This window comes from Nestor notabilis, unplaced genomic scaffold, assembly GCF_000696875.1.
Source record: "Nestor notabilis isolate BGI_N333 unplaced genomic scaffold, ASM69687v1 scaffold29907, whole genome shotgun sequence".
Lineage (NCBI taxonomy): Eukaryota > Metazoa > Chordata > Aves > Psittaciformes > Psittacidae > Nestor > Nestor notabilis.
This window is the reverse complement of record NW_009938332.1, coordinates 21884-39944: the sequence shown is the minus strand read 5'-3', so window position 1 is coordinate 39944 and position 18061 is coordinate 21884. Positions and strand designations below refer to the sequence as shown.

The following is an 18061-nucleotide window of genomic DNA, read 5'->3' as shown; positions in this document are numbered from 1 at the left end:
GAAAAGATAGGAAATTCTTGAACATGGCCAGAAAAGGCTGCAAAAAGCACAGAACTGTCCTTTGCAGACTCACATGCAGCTCAGAGAATGTCAGAGATGCAGACAGCATATCTGGCTGAACAGGAAAGGCACAGGCTCTCCGGAGCACAGCCAGAGGCTGGACACTGTACAACATTAAAGAATATGAAGGATTGGTATGAAATTGATCTGGCCTACTTGGAATGCTCCCTCCTCTGTTTTGTTTTGGGTTTTTGTGCTTTGTATTTGTGGGGTTTTTAGTTTTTTTATCTTTGTGTGTGTGTGTGTGTGTTTTGTGGGTTTGGTTGTTTTTTTTTATTAAGTACTTATATAGCCTTATTTGTTTTATATATATAAATACATACAGAAAGACACACATTAAGAAAACCACACAGACTGGGATCTTTCAGGAAACAAAATTAAACACTTGTTCCAATGCCACAGTTGTGTACCCTTTGAATATTGAAAGTCTAATTAGATATAAAGAATCTATAAAAAATTACATTTGTAAAATGAAGTGCAGTTAATTCCTTAGTAATATGGGCACTACTCTTCAGTTAGGGGCAACAGGGCATTATATTGGATCAGTTGCCTTCCCCGAGAGCCTGCCAGGGTTAGAGATCTCTTTGGTATCCACGTCTCATTGGTGGCTGTTGGGAAAGCATTTCCACCTCCTGCCGTGTCCAGGTTGCAGATGGGGAACAGGCCCTGAGAAGACCCACAGACAGTGATAACCCCTTTAGGAGCCAGGGAAATAAGAGACAACATCAGCAGTAACACTGTAAGCAATATTACTTTCTTGGTTCCCACCTTGGTTGCAATTCTTCGTCATGAACTATGAACATGCTCGGAGATGTGTTAGACAGATGATAGATAAAGGTGACCACAATATTCAGAAAGCACAGCCAGAGCCTTGGTCATCAGACACTATAGATATGCATATATATAGCTCAGATACATCTGATATATATATATCAGAATGTGCTTAAAAGGCAGTACTTTACCAACACAACTGGTAAATCAGGTCTTCCCTGGAGCAGAAACAATCATTTCTGTAAGCCTCGTTTTCTAAAAATTCCAAAACAAATTAAACTCAGAAAACTCCTGGTTTGCTTCTCTTTCATCCAGCCATTTTGTTGCGCTTGTCTCAGCATGCAGAAACTGTAGAGCAGGTTGCTAAAATAAAGGAATTTGGTAGCTTGGGTTACCTGCCCTACTCACTTCCAAGAGGGTGCAGAACAGTGCCTGCTGCAAACCACAGCCTCCATCACACACACTTTACAACTGCATGTTGGGCTGTATTTAAAAGTCTAAAAATGAAAAGAAATGACAACTTTTGTACCTTTTTATCTCCATGAATTATACAGCAGCTATTAAAGCTGACAAATAGCTATTATTCAGTGCAAGTGGCAATTCTTGATTTTCACTTGCTTTGGTCAAATCATTTTAATGTGTGTGATGATTAAGTAACTCCACTGAATTGAATAGCTCCTGGCTTGCCTGTGTCAGAACCAGAAGCAGCAAGCTTCAAAAAGAGTGGAGCTAAACTGGTGCTATAAGCATCACAGATGACACAGAAATGCAGCAGGAAGGAGGTCAGCCAGACAGCCAGACCATTTCCTTACTCTGAGGCCCAATGAGGAAAGCTAGACTACCTCTTTCAGAGCTTTAGCTTTTTCTCTTAAATTGCCATTAAGGAAAAATCTGCCTCTCCTCTGGCAGCGTCTCCATCCCCTGGCTAGCCTTGTTCTTTAAAAAGCTTGCACTAATATTAAAATCTTAATTTTGCATGTTTCCAATTCATTATTTTTTTCTTGTCCTTCTGTGAATGGACATGAAAAAGTGTATTGCTACTTTTCTCCATGTTAATCATTTGAATGCCCAAGGATTAATCATGCTGTCTCCTCTTAGACTTTTCCTTTGTAGACTAAACAAACCCATTTTTCAGTCTTCTTCACAGATTATGTTTTCCAGACTTCTGCTCACTCCTGTTGGTCTTATTTCCAGTCATCAGTATCCCTCTCTAAGTGTATTCCAGCAGATGCCCTTTCTGGCAGCATTGGCTCCATTAAATTCCAATTACCTGATCTACACTTTGCCTGCAAGGGTCAACTTTCCTAGGAAGTTTGGTTTAAATCCTTTCAAGCACCCCCCTTCTTTTTTTTTTTTTTTTTTTTGGTGAGGATAGGAAGAAAATAAGTAGCTTCTCTTTCTCTTTCTTGCAGTGATAATCCACGCACACATTCCCATTTTCTGTAGCTGGGAAACAAAAACTTGACACTTCCTTCCATCCTGCTACCACCCCTGGAGCCCTTGCATTTCCAGCTCTTGCACTGCACTGCAGGGTGGCTAAGCAGGACCAGGTTTCACTTGTTTCAGCTGCCAGTGCAAGAGGGAATGCTGCTGCAGATTTCATTGCAGCCCAGGCATCTTGCTTTATTTATCTGACCCCTCCTATTTTCTCTTGCTTCTGATCTTGTCTCAGTCTGCACTGCATCATGTATTATTTTTAACCTTTTCCATAGGTCTCAGTTTTCACTCTGCAGGGCTCATGTGCAGTCCTCAGATCGGTACTCCAGATGGTTTGGTAAGATACATGGACCAATGTCCTAGAATTTACAGGGCACATTATCCCAAATGTCCCAGAATGTACCCTAAGTGGTGAGTTTGCCTTCAAGAGTTCCCAGTGGAAAATGCCATCTCACAAACAAGCCAAATCATCCAGTCCACCCTTCTACCTCCAGAAGAAACTTCAGGTATCTGCCCTTGCTGCTGTGCTGGCAACTGTCAGGTTAAACCCACAGTGCTCCCTGTCAGTGTCTGACTTCACGGGATCTCCCAACTTCCTGTTGGAGCCTGCAGGGTTCCTATTCCCCCAGAGTCAGCACAAGACATTGTCCTGGGTTCAGCTCAAACCACGACAGACATACATCTGTCTTCCAAGCCAGCAGAAAAGCACCAAGCTCACATTCCCAAGAAACAAAAAATGGAGAAGAACCTAAGTGCTTGCTAAGCAGAGCACCATGTGTCTGTGTTCTGCCACCAACATAAGAAGGCTTTGACAAAGCCAGCATCGATGAAAAGCACTGACCTGAAGAAGGGCTGTGGACAATATGCAAGGCCTGCAAGCAGCAGGTTATCTTCCTGAGGCCTCTCATGTTTGACACTGGCTATTCGTGAGCTTCTATCCTTCAAATGGTGAATTTCTGAAGATGTAACCAATCCTTGACTATTTTAAAGGCTTTCATACCTGCTAGGGATGTCTGTTGACCAGACTCTTATCACATTCACTGTCATGCACCACAGAGGAAGAGACAGAGTCAGGATGTGCGCAGAAGAACTCTTTCACAGCCTCCACTGCCAGCAAGCAGTGCCTTTCAACTGACTTGGTGGGTAAGCACCTCAGTTTTATCTCACATTGGCTAGCACAACTCTGGCTGAGTATCAGCTAGGCTCTGCAGGGATAGAAACATAATCTGGAGGCAGATAATTTAGCTTGGGGTACTGATGTTTCTATAATTCAATTTACTTTATCCCTTTCCAGGAATTCTCCTTGTGAGAGCATCCTTCAGCAGGTATAACACCTCACCTGGCTCAGTGGCTCTCAATCAGCACCTTCAGCAGCTACTTTCTGGAAGGTGGACAAAAGATTTGCAGCACCTTTGGGAACTCAGAAAAACTGGGGAACTTCTGCCACAAATTAAAGCTCGGCACAGTCATGCAGGCTGAGACCATCTCAGCTCATCACACCTTGTAACCAGCTGGAAATTCTCTCTCTGTCCTCACCATGCTGGTGTTTCCCAAGCTCCTTCAAAATATAAATCCAGAAGTGCTCATAATGTCTTACTTCTGCAGGACAGTGCCTGATGCAGTGGAGAAGATGGGGCCTAAATGCCTCAAACCAACACTTCAAGGGCAAAAAAGTCTCTTATCTTCAGTAACTGCAGTAGGTGATCAAAGTATGAATGTACATAGTTCTCCAGATACTGGCTTTTCCCATGAAACATTGCTACAAAGATATCGTGCTAAAAACAATAGACTGGGATTACTTAGTTGATTTTTGCTTTTTTTCTCACTTTCAGTTTCAGATTTGCTTCTATGTATACTCTCGTCTTCCCAATAAACACTGTCTGTTAAACAGATATAACCTGGTAGGAGTTTAACACATGAAAGGAACATTTAATTTTATTTCGGTTACAAAACATTATGTGGGTGAAATTTGATCCAATGAAGTCTTGTTAGTATCTGTTTTCATTCATGTGCCTGATTATATAAGAAGAAAACAAATGCGTGTTCATATAGGACAGGATGGGAGGCTGAAAGGAATTCAGGATCTGCCAAATGGGACTCTGTTACCATTGATATGGCTGGTTAAATAAACAAGGAAAAGGATCTGTGTTCACAGGAGCAGCATGTGGGTAATGGGACTGGGCTTTGGGAATTAGAGGGGTTTTTTCAATTAAAGAAGCCAAAATAAGCAAGGAAGGAAATTCTAAAACAATGAAAAATGGAAACTTATTGTTAAAAATACTTAAGACTAAATAGAAACAATACTGCCTCAATATGCAAAAAGTGGTACCTACCTCTTAAATGCATCTCTCATCCTAATAGCATTTTTAAGTGCTAGCAAATTCTTACAGAACTGTAACCATCAAAGACATCTGCTGGTCCTAAAATATGTAACAAACAAGCTTAGAAACTGTTACAAGATCTTGCATTGAAATCCTGCTACAGACAGAGTTCTGTATTTATTGTGATGAACATATGTTTGAAAGACAGCTCAATAACTAGGTAAGTAGATGTTGAGATCTGAAAAGAAGACTGGCTCTAGACTTCATGTGAACGTGCCTTTTCTGCACCACAAATACCTGCAGCAATTTCGAGCACATAGTGTATTTCTCATCTCAAGGCTTGGCCATCACTTCTCACGAGCACAGAGCAAAATGAAGCAATATAAATGAGCTAAAGGAGGCCATCAGGAAGAGGCAGCATGAGAAGAGGGTGACCACAGTGTCATTATGGAGGAACGTGAGGGAAGAAAGGACCCTTGAATTGATGGCATTTGGGCATCAAAACTGTTGTATTTGAGCAAAACATACAAAACTGGTGTATTTGGGTAAAATGTTTGAGCAGGATGAGCAAGGATGAGGCAAGGGAGTGTGAGGAATGTTTGAGACAACAGTGGATGAAGAGTTGAGGAAGCATCAGAAAGCACGGAGATGAGGACTACAAACTGATCTCAAGATTTGAGAATGTGACTGCATAACAGAGAGCCTAGCAAAGGTTGAGAGGTACAAAGACATGACAATAGCAAGAAAAAATGGCAAATACATGACATCTGATAGATGACTAAAACCTTTAGCAATGAAAGCGAACACAGGAAGAGTAGAGAAAGCTGGAACTAGATCTGGAGGAAAACAGGGTACAAAAGGTGAACTCAGGGATAAGAAATAGCTAAAAATAACTCTGTATGTTGAAGAACAGAAAAGTCTTTAGTGCTGAACAAGAGAAGTCATGAGGAAAGTTGCTGGAGACAACGTGCTTGGCCAGACTGTGGTGGCTTGTTGCACTATCTGAGCTGGAAGACAGGATCTAGCAAGAAGGCTCATTTGTTTGCACATTTCATGCAAAGAGTTTTCTGCTAACACACCATGTGGTTGTTCTTGGAAGAAATTACTTTAAAGGGTATACCAAAGCATTAAAAATATACTGTTCCCCATCAAACATACATTACTCACCTCCTCTAAGCTTCAGCTACCCAGGAGCAAGATACTGCTATGTGGAAATGCAAGTAAGAACATATCAACAGCAGAGAGGCCCTTGTGTCAATGGAGGTACCAAAGTTCCATTATGGAGTGTACATACTGGTGCCTCATTGGATGTTGATTTAAACCTTTTATGCCCTAACTGACTGAAAACTAGTCTACATGGAAGAGGAACAACTTTACCAGATAGCTGGGATGTCTAATGGAAATGGAGTACATCAGCTGTACAGTCCTTGGCTTACACAGTGCTGTTAATACAGCTCTCTAAAGCATTCTACCACTTTGTCTCATTTATTTATGGAGCAAAAAAGCTGTGAGTAAGCTCAGGAGTTTGAGAAAATTGAAGATTACTAACCTTTGCTTGATTTTAGGTAAATGCCAACTAAATTGATGAAGGGTCTATCCAACACAGCTTGTGAGTGCCTGTTTTCTCTATTTGCCTTTTTAAAGAATTATAGAATATCTTGAGTTGGAAAGGACCCATAAAGATCATCAAGTCCAACTCCCTGCTCCTCACAGGACTGCCTAACCTTATGGCTTAAGAGCATTGTCCAGATATTCCTTGAATCTGTCAGGCTTTTGCACTACTGGAAGCAAGCAATGTTTGTTTAGAAGATTGCAGTTCTAAAAAACCTAAAAAAAATCCCAAGATTTTCCCTTCACAGACATTTCCCCGATCCTCAGTATTTCTTCTACTTTCATTCACAAATAGCCAAAAGGCTCCCTTAGGAGCACTCTCAAATTGATCGTGAGTTTTCCATCTCTGTAGATGGCTGAGATGCTGCAGCTGAACATCTCCACATAACCAGCAGCTCTAGAAAACACACACCTGTGGATTAGGTATTTTGTGGGCTCACACTGCACACACATGGAAATTTCAAGTTTTGGGTAACTAGAGAAAAAAAATCTCTTGCAAAGGTGCAGAGAAGCATTTTCCATGGGTTTCACAAGAACAGGATAATTTTGGTCAGAGATATTTGAAGCATTAAGGGAACACAGACTTCCACATCCCGTAACCTTCGAAATACCCGGCTGAATGGTAAAATAATCAGACTAGGAGCACTATAAAATGCTCACTTTAGTTCTTTGCAGACATACTTTCCCACTTAGTTCTTGCAGAAAACTCCTTCTTCCCTCCAAAGCAAGTCTCTAGAGATGCCTCTGCAGTCCACTGGGGAGCTCTGCTTCCCACACTCTCATGTTCTTCCTTAGCAGTGTGTTCCCAAATACAAACTGTGCTTTACTTGCCATTAATGTGTCACACTTCAGAGCATGGCAATTACTGAAAAAGTGAGTGAGGTGATATTTGACTTGCGAATTTCAGGGGTTTTCATATGGAAAAGGTGCCTGCTGTTCCTAGTATGATAGCCCAGCTCCATCCTGAATCTGAAGGCAGGCAGCACCTGATGTTGGAGAGAAGGGGGAGCCTCTTATGTTTTATCTGATGATGCTTTCTTAAAGCAGAGGCTGTTTAGCTCTCCCATAAACCATCTCATATTGTAAATCAAAAGCATTAAAATACTATGATATTATATCAATCTACTTGATTCCGTAAGAGCCTGGTACAATGAGTCTAACCAATAGCTCCATTTTCCTCTTCCTAAGCACTCTCTTTTCTCATAGAATCACAGAATACTTAGGGTTGTAAAGGACCTTAAGATCATCTAGTTCCACCCCCCCTGCCATGGCGGGTTGCATGACTTTGAGATCACACCATAGAGTGTTACTCACTGAAGAGGGAGCTGGGGTCCTTGTGTTTTACCCTTTTTGCAATACATGCTTTCCACAGACTAACGCAAACGCTTAGATCTATTGCTTCTCCTCATTCTGCTATGCAACACACAGAACACACTTCAGCATAGCCTCATCATCAGAGCTACATAATCCTCAATTGTGATAATCTTTGGTTAAAAACATGCAAGTAGAGAGCCGATCAGAACAGCACATGGGAATGATAGAGAGCTGACATTAGTTTCCATGGCATTGTGTCTTTTGTTTTGGACATGTTTTAGATTCCCAGTTTGTGTGGAACAACCGCATTTTCGTTGTCCTGTCGTCAATAAAAACCAAATTTGCTCCTGTCTCACTATCCCCACCAAAACCCCCAACAGTCAGTAAACTGTCCCCTCCACAGTTTGAGCAGGAGTAAGCACAGATAGTCTACTACTGGGGTGCATGCTCATCTGTGTTACTCTAACAATATTCTTCATAATCCTCCAAATCTGAACTAACCTCAACTTTGTGTCACACTTCGTCAACTCACATTTCACTGTCTTTAGGATGCAGTTAGCCTTTTAAGGACTCCCACTTGAGAAGCGTTTAAACAGCAGCTCTCTGTTGTCTACTGTTCTCTTCATAGAATCACAGAATAGTTAGGGTTGGAAAGGACCTTAAGATCATCTAGTTCCAACCCCCCTGCCATGAGGAGGCACACCACACACTAAACTGTGTCGCCCAAGGCTCTGTCCAGCCTGGCCTTAAATGCCTCCAGGGTTCATACTTCTAAAGAAATCCTTGTGACCGCAAAAAACAGTTTGGATTTGCAAATCTTGCCAGAGCTTCTCCCAGTCACCTTAAACTCCTGGCAGTACTTGTAAATCATAACTTTTTCCAACCCTTTCCAGCTGATGCCATTCTCTTAGTTCTTATGGCAGCCTTTAGCACGAGCTTGTGAGATAGGCCTTCACATCCCAGTCTATTTCCCCAGTCCACTAAGCCTTCATAAAGATAACTTCTTCTGTTACTTCTAATAACTGAACTATTTCATTCTGCATTGTTAAGTCAGGTTAATTCCACCTGGTACTGGTGATGTGTAAAAACATTCCTGGGTTTTCCACCTTGCCCTGAACACCTCCAATGCTTCCAGTATCTGATATTCCACAACTCTTATGGGCAGAGAAACAATTGTTAGGACAGAATTTCTTGGTGAAGTTTACCACAAGTGATTACCTTCCACTCACCCCACCACTTAAAAATGCAAAGCCACAATTCAAATTCATTGTGCAGTGCCTGCAATTTTAAGCAAAATTTGTTTGCTTGTGTCAAACAGCTTCACTGACTTCAGAGTCTGAGCCACGCTGCAGGAAGGGGATGTTGCCAAAGGCCTGGCTTCCTCAGAAACATATTGGCAACTTAGCTACGTCCTTGGGATGGTATCCCCTTCAAAAACCTGCTCTTCAATAGAGAACATGATCCAGAATATTAATGAGGCACGTATACAAACTGAGGCACTCCATTATTGAACAATATTACTTGAAGCGTTATGTCCAGGACCATTCACAGCCCTGTTTAACACATGTGATCAGCAATGCTTTCCCCCATGTCAGGAAATACTAGCATCCTACAGCCCTTCGCCACACACAGACGGGACAAGCCGGTGTGCTGAAGCCTAAGGCTCCTGCAGACAGGTCCTTTTCCCCTGGTGCTCAATGTGTTCCTGGTGCGCGGCAGCCCGCCAGCTCGCTGCCAGCACTGCCAACGGCTGGGCCCGGCTGCCTGGGCGGATCTCAGTAGGCTTTGAAGTTGTGTAAATCGAAACAGCTGCTATTTCATCACAGTTCTCCTTTTCTTCTTGGAAAGCACCAAGAAGCCTGAAATGGCCTGGCGGCGCCTCCCCCCGCGCTGCTCCCTCACAGAACCACCTCACGCCAGCTCCTGCCGCCTCACCGAGGCGGTGCCTCACAGCAGCTCCCACCCAGCTCCACCGAGCATGCAGGCGGCAGGGTTTGCCCGTTACTCACTCTGTCCCGAAGCACAGCTGACTTCTCTCCTGCATTAGCTTTGACACACGGGAACACCCATTTATCCTACTGATGACTGCTCTGAGCACCACAGAAAGGCAAAGAGTAGCAGCAGCTCATCTGAGGGCAGGCCTTGTTCTCCCACCCACCCCGGTTCTTACCTGGTAGTGCAGCACACGTGGGAGCACACAGACAGGTCTGTTCCTCAGCAGTTCAGCCTGCAGGGCAATCGAGCACATACCTCCAAGGAGGCATTGAAACAAGGGAGAAACTGCAGTCTTCCACCTTTAGTGACCTGGCCAAGAATCAGTGTTGAGGGGGAATTTCTGGAAGAAGAATTAGAGTTTCAGAAAAACACTCAGTATGTCCCAAAATTGCTGTACAGCACGTAATTTTAAAATTGTTGCAAATCTATGGCTTGCAATTAAAATAGCAGAGAAAGCAGAAAGTTCCTTTTGCCTTCTCTTCGTGTTCAAAGATGAGTAATTTCTCACTTTTGTAATGCATCCCAAGAGTTAAGCACAAAATTGACTGTACAAGATGCAAGCTTGGACAAAATTGACGATGTGCTTGGGCACTGTCTGAAGTGGTCAGAGGAGCATAAAAATCTAACGGTCTGATTCTACAGTGATCTGGAAGTCATTTAATTTGCATGAACGATCCTTCTAAAGCCTTCAATAAGGTTACAATCAAAGATTTCTGATACTCCTTCTCTGGCAACAACACAACAACCTAACACAACTCTGCCACACAGATTCAAACCAATACTGAGGCTTACACAAAGCTATTGCAGACAGATTTCCATTCAGAACCATGGATTGTTTTGCCTCCCCCAAGAAAAAAAAAATAAAGAAAAGCAACATCCATCTATTTTATTTTAATCTTTATTATAAACAATTTTGTAGTTTCCAGAACGGGATTACTACATACTAGATAACAAAAACATCCTCAGATGAATCAGTTTTAGCTTTTACTATATTGAATCAGAACCAGCAAAACAAGTATTATTTTTTAAAGGATTTAGTCTATTGCCAGAAAACCAGCTTTAAACATGAAACAGAATTAAAGATACACATTTGATCATATATACATAAGCAGCTGATGACACTCTGGACAGAAACACACAAGGAAATTTTTTGCACATAAATAGATCTTTAAAAGTATATTTCTTTCACATGTATACAAAATTATTTTGCTTTCTATATTGAGCAAAACTCTTAGAGACATAAACAAGGATTTCTAAGAGACAAAATCCCACATACTGCTTAGGATGTGGGCTGTCATGCACACCAGGATGTAATAAAACAATTTACATAGCATTCATATACAATACTTGAACTTCTTATACACATACTTACAGACACTTTTGTACATAAGATGCCACCTTTACAACTGAAATGACATCTGCCCTGAAAGGCTGCGTAAGTTCCAGTGTTTGTATAAAAGATAAAACAAGTTTCAAAAGGCAGCACCACTTGGCTTGCAGAGACAAGGATCCACTGAGCTGCAGCTGTAGTGAAGGCAGTGGGGAAATCAGACTGGCCTCTCTGTGTTTACACAGTCCCAGTGGGGAAGGCTGAGACGTGACCCTTGAAGTCTACACTTTACCTCTAAAATGTGGCTGTGGCAAGAAGAACAGATTTTAACAGATGGCTAAAGCCACAGAGTTTTGCTTTTCAGCTTTATCTTTGAGCTATGTAAGCCAAGTATCTGTGGTTCTGTCTTTGGGGTGGGGAGAATTTTGGCTTTTATTTGACCTTTTCAGCATGGTTAAGTTATCAATGGCAGGGCTGGGTTCAGCACACACACACGACCTGTGAAACTCTTCTTTAATGCAGGTAGAAGGGGTGCACAGTGCAGCAATGACAGGACCCTGTTAAGCTTCTGGAGTGGGGAATGCTCAACACCTTTGAGAATCAGGTGCTAAGTCTGCTGTGACATCAGACTTCCACTTTGTTGTAGGCACGACAGTGTCAAAAGAAGGTCTGGGGTTTTGCTCCTTGTTTCTCTGAATCATACGTTGTCCAACTAGAAAACAGTACGTGGAGAACACTCAGAGTAGCATGCAGGTGGTGCCTTTTAAGACCTGGCACAGTGTCTAGACAAATGCTACCTTGATGTCAGCAATGCCAAACACACATACTACTAGCAGCATCCATGGGTTACACACACCCGTACTCATACCAAACTGTCTGCTGATCCCCCTGGGGGTCTGGAGACCCAGTAGTGCTGTTGGAGCTGCTTCCTCTCATGGGCTCCTCCATAGCTCCAGCACTGCCTTCTGGCAGCTTACCCTGGCACTTGCCAAGTAGGGCATCACTCTGGCTTTGCCCTAGGGAAATACTTCCCTCAGTGCTGCTGGAAACAGGTCTGGCAGGGGCCACGGTGGCCACCTCCCCAGTACGAGGGGCTGGCTTGGGTTTCACTTTAGAGGGAGTGTGTGATGGAGGTGAGTAGTGCTGCCCAGAGTTCATGCGCTCTTGCTGCTGGACATGCAGATTGCTGGTGGATGCAGTGGGTGAGGCAGAGAGCTGATGGAAAGAGAGTGGCCTCTCATCTTTTGGTGGGGCCAGGGAATGGCGCCTCGCATCAAGCTGCCAACAGTGAGAATCAACACCTTGCAAGGAACCTCCCACCTTGGCAGACTGTGGCCTCTCTCTTAAGGTTACCTGGGAGTTTGTTGGCACTGAAGCTCTAGCTGTCTGACTAACAGCGTCCTTGCCCCCACGCTGGTCTGTTGCTGACTTCTGAGGACTCTCTTGCCTGTAGGCCTCTGGGCCAGTGGCTCTGAGGAGGTCTGCAGATGCTAAGCTAAATGCCCTGCTCAGTGATGTACTTCTCCTGCTCGTGGTTCCGGGCTGCTGCGGCTGCGCCATCTGCCGCATTCCACTGGCAGGCTGGTGCTGTGCTGTGTGAAAAAGTTTAAGGGACCCCTGGGAGTTTGTCAGAGGGTCAGGTTCGACTTGTCTAAGGTTTGGCTTTGTGTAATTTCCAGGCTTAGCCATTCTTCCTTCTTCATTGGTGATGGTTATCTTTCCAGTTGCAGCAACAAGACTACCAGGCGTCTTAGCACTCTCCTTTCTGGATGGCTGAACCAGCAGGTTCCCAGTAGCTGAAGGCTCATTTGTTTTCTTAAAGTAATCGCTGAGCAAGTCATCTCTGTTACTGCAGGTGTCCTGGTGTAAGAAAATACGCACATGCAACATTAATGACAACACTTACTTGTTTAAAGAGTCATACAAACATTTGTGTTCTGACAATCTCCCTTCCCACTTAATTCAACCCAAACACAACTCTAGATTTTATATTTTAAGTGGGGAATGGAAGATATAAATGTTTACATTGGGTATAAATCCAAATCAAGGAGTCATGCTCATCACATTTAGAACATGACAGCCTTGTTTGCCAGATTAATTGTCATAAATTTTAAAAGTTTCATTTCACTTGCAATCTGGGCAGCAGCTCTTTTGCTTCCTTTCACACCAGCCGCTGTCATTGTAACATCAATATCCTATTAATGACATCAGCCATTGATTTCGGCAAAGATGGTCTGTCACCTTCCAGAATACAGTTCATCTGGTCAACACTCCACTGTAACTTCAAGGATGTAACAGGAGACACGCTAACCTTACGAGAAAGTTTCATCACTTCTCCATTGATTCCCTCCACCTTTCCTAGTCAATATACTATGTATGTTAAAAGCTAAGCATGTACAATATAATGAAATGTACAAAAAAAATCATTACAGGAATGGAAATACAATTGCTTGCCCACAATTAACTTGCAAATTTCAAGTCAGACAATTAACCTGGCAGTAAAAGAAAATATACAATGAATATTTCATGTGGATGGTCCATGCAATCTAAAAATGGTGATTTTTGATCAGTTGCTGTTGGACTATTAGTACGAGGCATGGTCAGAACAGTTAAGGGACATGCTGTTTTCACAAAAAACATGCTGAAACAAGCTCATAAAATTTATTTCTTTAGTCTTCACTAGGGAGTACGTTAAAGTTTAATATAGTCATTTCACTAGTATTCCAAATGTTTCTTCTGGTCACAAAACTCATTTGCCAGAAGTGAACACCGTCAATGGTAATAGTGCAGCGGGAAGATTTTTATGCTTGCCTAAATGTTAAAGTACTAGGGTTAATTTTAACTTCACTTTAAACTGCTGTTATGCACATTAAGATTACAGAGTGACTAGTCCTCCCAAAACCACACATGTTTATGAACAAGCACTGGAAATACTTTATGAGCAATTAATGCAAGTGATCTGGCAGCCTTTAAAATCACAGCTAAGAGTTACAGGATGCTTTTATAGGTATTAATGTGCTAGCAAAAACTGTTATAAGCTGGGAGCTGTTGTCAAGAACAATGGATACCCTGGGCATATACAGTGAAGTAGATCTCCTATTTCCCCTGACTGTTCTGTGCCTCATGCTGTTGGGACATGAATGACTGGGGATCGATTCGAGTGACTGTGAAGGTTCCTGATGGAGGGAAGGACACAGGGAGTAGCAAGAGGGATACAGTGCATCAGCTTCTAACAGAAATTGGTGCAGTGAAATCATTTCACTCTCATTTAAACTGCGCCGACGCTAAAAAGGAACAAGGATGACAGAAAGAATGAAAATAGAGACATGGTCAAGTAGTTGCAAACAAAAAAACACAAAACAAAAAAAAAATCTCATCTTAAACGTCTCTCAAGCTAAGATTTGTATTTAAGATAACGAAGGAATAGGAGGTATATTTAAATATTACTCTGAAAATGCAAGGACCAGAATTCACTTATGCCATAAAATGGTACAGCTCTGTTGATTTCAATACTGTTGCCAAGGCATTCATGAAATAGAAATGCGTCCACTTTCACTATCAACGAATTGTTCTTAAGATACTAATATGCTTGATACTGTAACGCCTCATTACTGTACAGCATGTCAGAAGACATATGCCATCTAGAAACCAAGCATTTAATATCTGACAAAGCACCCCAATTTGCAACATGTTCTTGCAGTCATTGAACCAACAGCACAGTGCCAGTCAGCACACAAACACACAGCATGGTGAAAGCATCGAGAACTTCCTGTGGCAAGAAAAATATTCTCTCTCAAATGCACTGATGGTAGTTTCAGATTAGGAAATAGTTTTAACAACTGTGTGTGTTGCACTTCAATTGCAACATTAGGTTTCATTCCTAATTACAGAGTTAGCAGCTGAAAATTATACAGAAAACTTACCAGTTCACAAATAAAATACCTGGAGCTGAGAACTGACAACGTAATATGAAACCTTGACCCCAAGTGTCTGATATGAAAAAGCCCCAGCAGTCCAATATCTAGTATTTGAGGTGAATTATTTGCCTAAGTTGCCATAGCTGATACGGCATAATAAATCAGCTGTGTGAAAGTTAATCTTGCCTTAATTGTTTTAACTGTTTCATTCATTTTGCAACATTCCACAGTTCTCTGCAAGTTCCACACATATGAACAAGGATCTTGTTGTCTTTCCTTGTTTCCCTATGCCCTCATCCCCCTGCATCAGCTTGGAACAATTTTTTGACATCTGAGATAGGCCACCTAGCTCTATTTACTTACACTTGGTGGGGACAGTCTGTTGCTCTCTTCCAAGAACTCTTCCAAAGTTACCATCTCACTGCCAGGTGAAGCAGACCGTTGTCTACCTGAGTAAGACTGGGATGGAGTACTTTTCTGAGGTATATCATATGAGATCAAACCATTCCTGTGGGAGGAGGATTCATGCCTGCTGCTAGGGTTTAAGACAGTGGAAGCAGAGTGAAAGGGATAGTTGTCACGGAGCAAGGCTGGTGTCTCTCGGCTTGGCACTGTATCTTCACTACTGAGGCTCTCGGTTCTACCATGGATATGATCTAAGGAACCTGAGGAGAAGCATAAATATTGTTAAAGGCACTGTTCTTCCTGCATTTCATATTTCTCACTGAGGTAGGAACTTCATCATTTGGGGCTATTTCCACACAGACTAGGTGGCATTTTTGACCTTGCTTCTCCCACAGAACTCAAGGCAGCCAGAACTTTGAAATGTCAGGGCTAGTAGATCCTGTGTTAAAAAAGCCCAACTACTTGTCCAAATAGGAATAACATAAATAGTAAGGGGGCCTCTTTACAATCTCTGTGCCACTAGATCTCCCCAGTTTTGGCTGTGTGTGACCTGAGAGCAAAAACCTGCCAGTGGGAAAGCAGGAAGTGGATTTTTCCACAACATCAGGTCTCCTGGTATCCTTCAAGGACATCCAATTTCAGCAAAACTCCAGAGCACAGTGATTCCATACACAAGCTGTGTGCAGAGTAAGAACAGCAGAGACTGTTGTTGTAAGAGGAGTCTAAGAGTAGCATGGTACTTCCCACAATATGATGCCAGTCAAACTGAAGCAAAACTAGACTGCCTGCCTTAAAAGCTACCTCTTGCCAGAATCAATCTCAGAAAAATACTTCTTGCCAGGAGTTTTGATTCCCAAGACAGCCACATCCAGATTGCATAATCATTACAATTTCAAAACAGCAGTCTTCAGATTTAACTGGAAGGAAAACAGCATTTTGTACACAGTTTCATGGAATTTCACTTCCTGTTTGTCAGAACCCAGTTATAAAAGCTTTACCTTTCAAATTGAGAGGTGAACTACTGCTGGAAGCGTTTCTGCTGCTCTCTAAACTGTTTGGCCTGGAGACTGAAAAACACAAAACAAGCATTGAACAAACAGATTTTAAGTTCCTCTGATTCTCTAGAAGACTTGGCTACAGTCTGTCTTCTGAAAATAGAACCCGTGCAACTAAGTCACTTTGAAAACATTAACAACGTAATATACACAGGATGCCAAAGTCTGGACAGAGTAGAAACCATTTTCATTTTTCAAGTCAAGTTGTTCAGTATCCATCTTGTTTTTCTCACTTTCTGCACAAAAATGTTCAGGGTTTTCTTTCACAGCAACTATAAACAAAGTAATGTAAACACTGAAGTTCGACAATAAGTTGCTGTCTCTTTCTCAATTATTTCTTTGGAAGGAGCTGGTAACCGGCCTTCAAATTAAGTTTTCCTTAAATCTCTAAGCAGGCAGTGCTTCTTCTGTATCAGTGTTCCCACTGTGCATCCACATCCCCCACCTGTAATTTTTTTTATTGCTGAGTTGCTCCCTTAAGGAAGGAATTGAACATTGTTCAGAAAAATCAGCAACAAATCTGTAGGTCATGCATTAAAGTCTGTTGCTGGGGCAAGGCAACTCATCTCAATGACAGCATTGTTTTTGAAAACTTCTTTTAGGAAAAAGTCCATTAAAAGCTTCTCAATAGAAAAATAGAAGCACTTAGACCCACATTCCCCAAATGCTGTTGCATTACTACCTTTTCTTCTATCATGCTAATTTAACTAAAATGCTCCAAGACAGTTCACGTGGATGCAATCAAACAAGTCTTAATGTAGAAGTTCAGAGTGTTCGTGCATGCTGCAAGCTTACCGTGCTGTCTGGTGCTTGGAAACTCCACCTCAGGGGACTGTTCACATAGATTATCTTCTGAATTATAGCCTGAAAAGAATACCAAACATAAAAGGCTATATTAACATAGGAAGGTTAATCCTTCAGGTCAGTCTCCAATGCATTCTAGCAGTGTAGAACACTGAGGCTATCAAGAGGGTTTTACAGAGCGAACACTGGAAAAGCAGCCATCTTAGAAACACTGCTGTGAACCACTGGGCAGGGAACCACAGGAGAACTGACATCCAAAGGTGGTCTGTCAAGTTGATGACATGACAAGAGTGAGGAAACCCTGTAACTGGATCAATTAAACCGTTAAGCAGATAAAGTAGGAATGAAGATACTAATGCTCTGGTTTTATACTTGAATGCCACTAGAAGCCATGTTTCACCCAAGCAAGAACTATGAAGTAGCCCAAGTTGTACTAACAGCTGGTATATCAAACGCACTGCACTGCACACCTTTTGGTCTGCTCTGCAGCCTGGAGATGGGAGTGGAAGTTTGTAGATGAATAGCTGAGGTTGAGTAAGTCCTGGGACTCAGCTCCACACAGGAGTGTTTTGTCGCAGAGTCTGATGCAATTTCAACATAATCATTGCTGCTTCCATGATGGGAATTCCTCTTTTGCTTTAGGTCCATTATCACTGAGGGGGAGAGAGGTGAATAAATACAAGTCGATGAAAAATAGCATTAGGAGATTTTGTATTCATTTGCCTATACAAACATGACAAGCAGGCACAAAGAAACTGCATAACAGAGGCACCAGTTTTGCAAGCTTTTCCATAAACAGTTCAGTATTGGATAGAAAATTTCTGCCACCAGTTTTTCAGTCACGTGTGCTCTCTGTAAAGTGTGGGAGTGACAAGGGCTGCTTAGTGCCAGTGGGAGGGTTGATATTATACATGCAATAATTACTGTGAAAGGAGGAAGAAAAGGAGAAAAGACATGAATGCAGAAAAGATAAGTGAGGTGTGAAATTCCCATAACATTATTCCTTGCAGGTACATTTTATAAGCACTTCAGTAGCAAAAT

The 18061-nt window shown here is 42.2% G+C and overlaps 1 protein-coding gene across 1 annotated transcript in view; it reads right to left on the bottom strand.

Moving 5' to 3' along the window:
- Positions 1-11685: 11685 nt before the first annotated feature.
- The window catches only part of LOC104409409 (protein Daple-like), a 26783-nt gene continuing 20407 nt past the window's right edge, over positions 11686-18061 (bottom strand). Inside the window, exons 14-18 of the mRNA XM_010019266.1 lie at positions 17491-17673; positions 17012-17080; positions 16160-16228; positions 15120-15421; positions 11686-12699 (exon numbers count right to left, since the gene is read on the bottom strand). Coding sequence (XP_010017568.1) covers positions 11686-12699; positions 15120-15421; positions 16160-16228; positions 17012-17080; positions 17491-17673 — 1637 coding nt within the window. The remainder of the gene's footprint in view (positions 12700-15119; positions 15422-16159; positions 16229-17011; positions 17081-17490; positions 17674-18061) is intronic.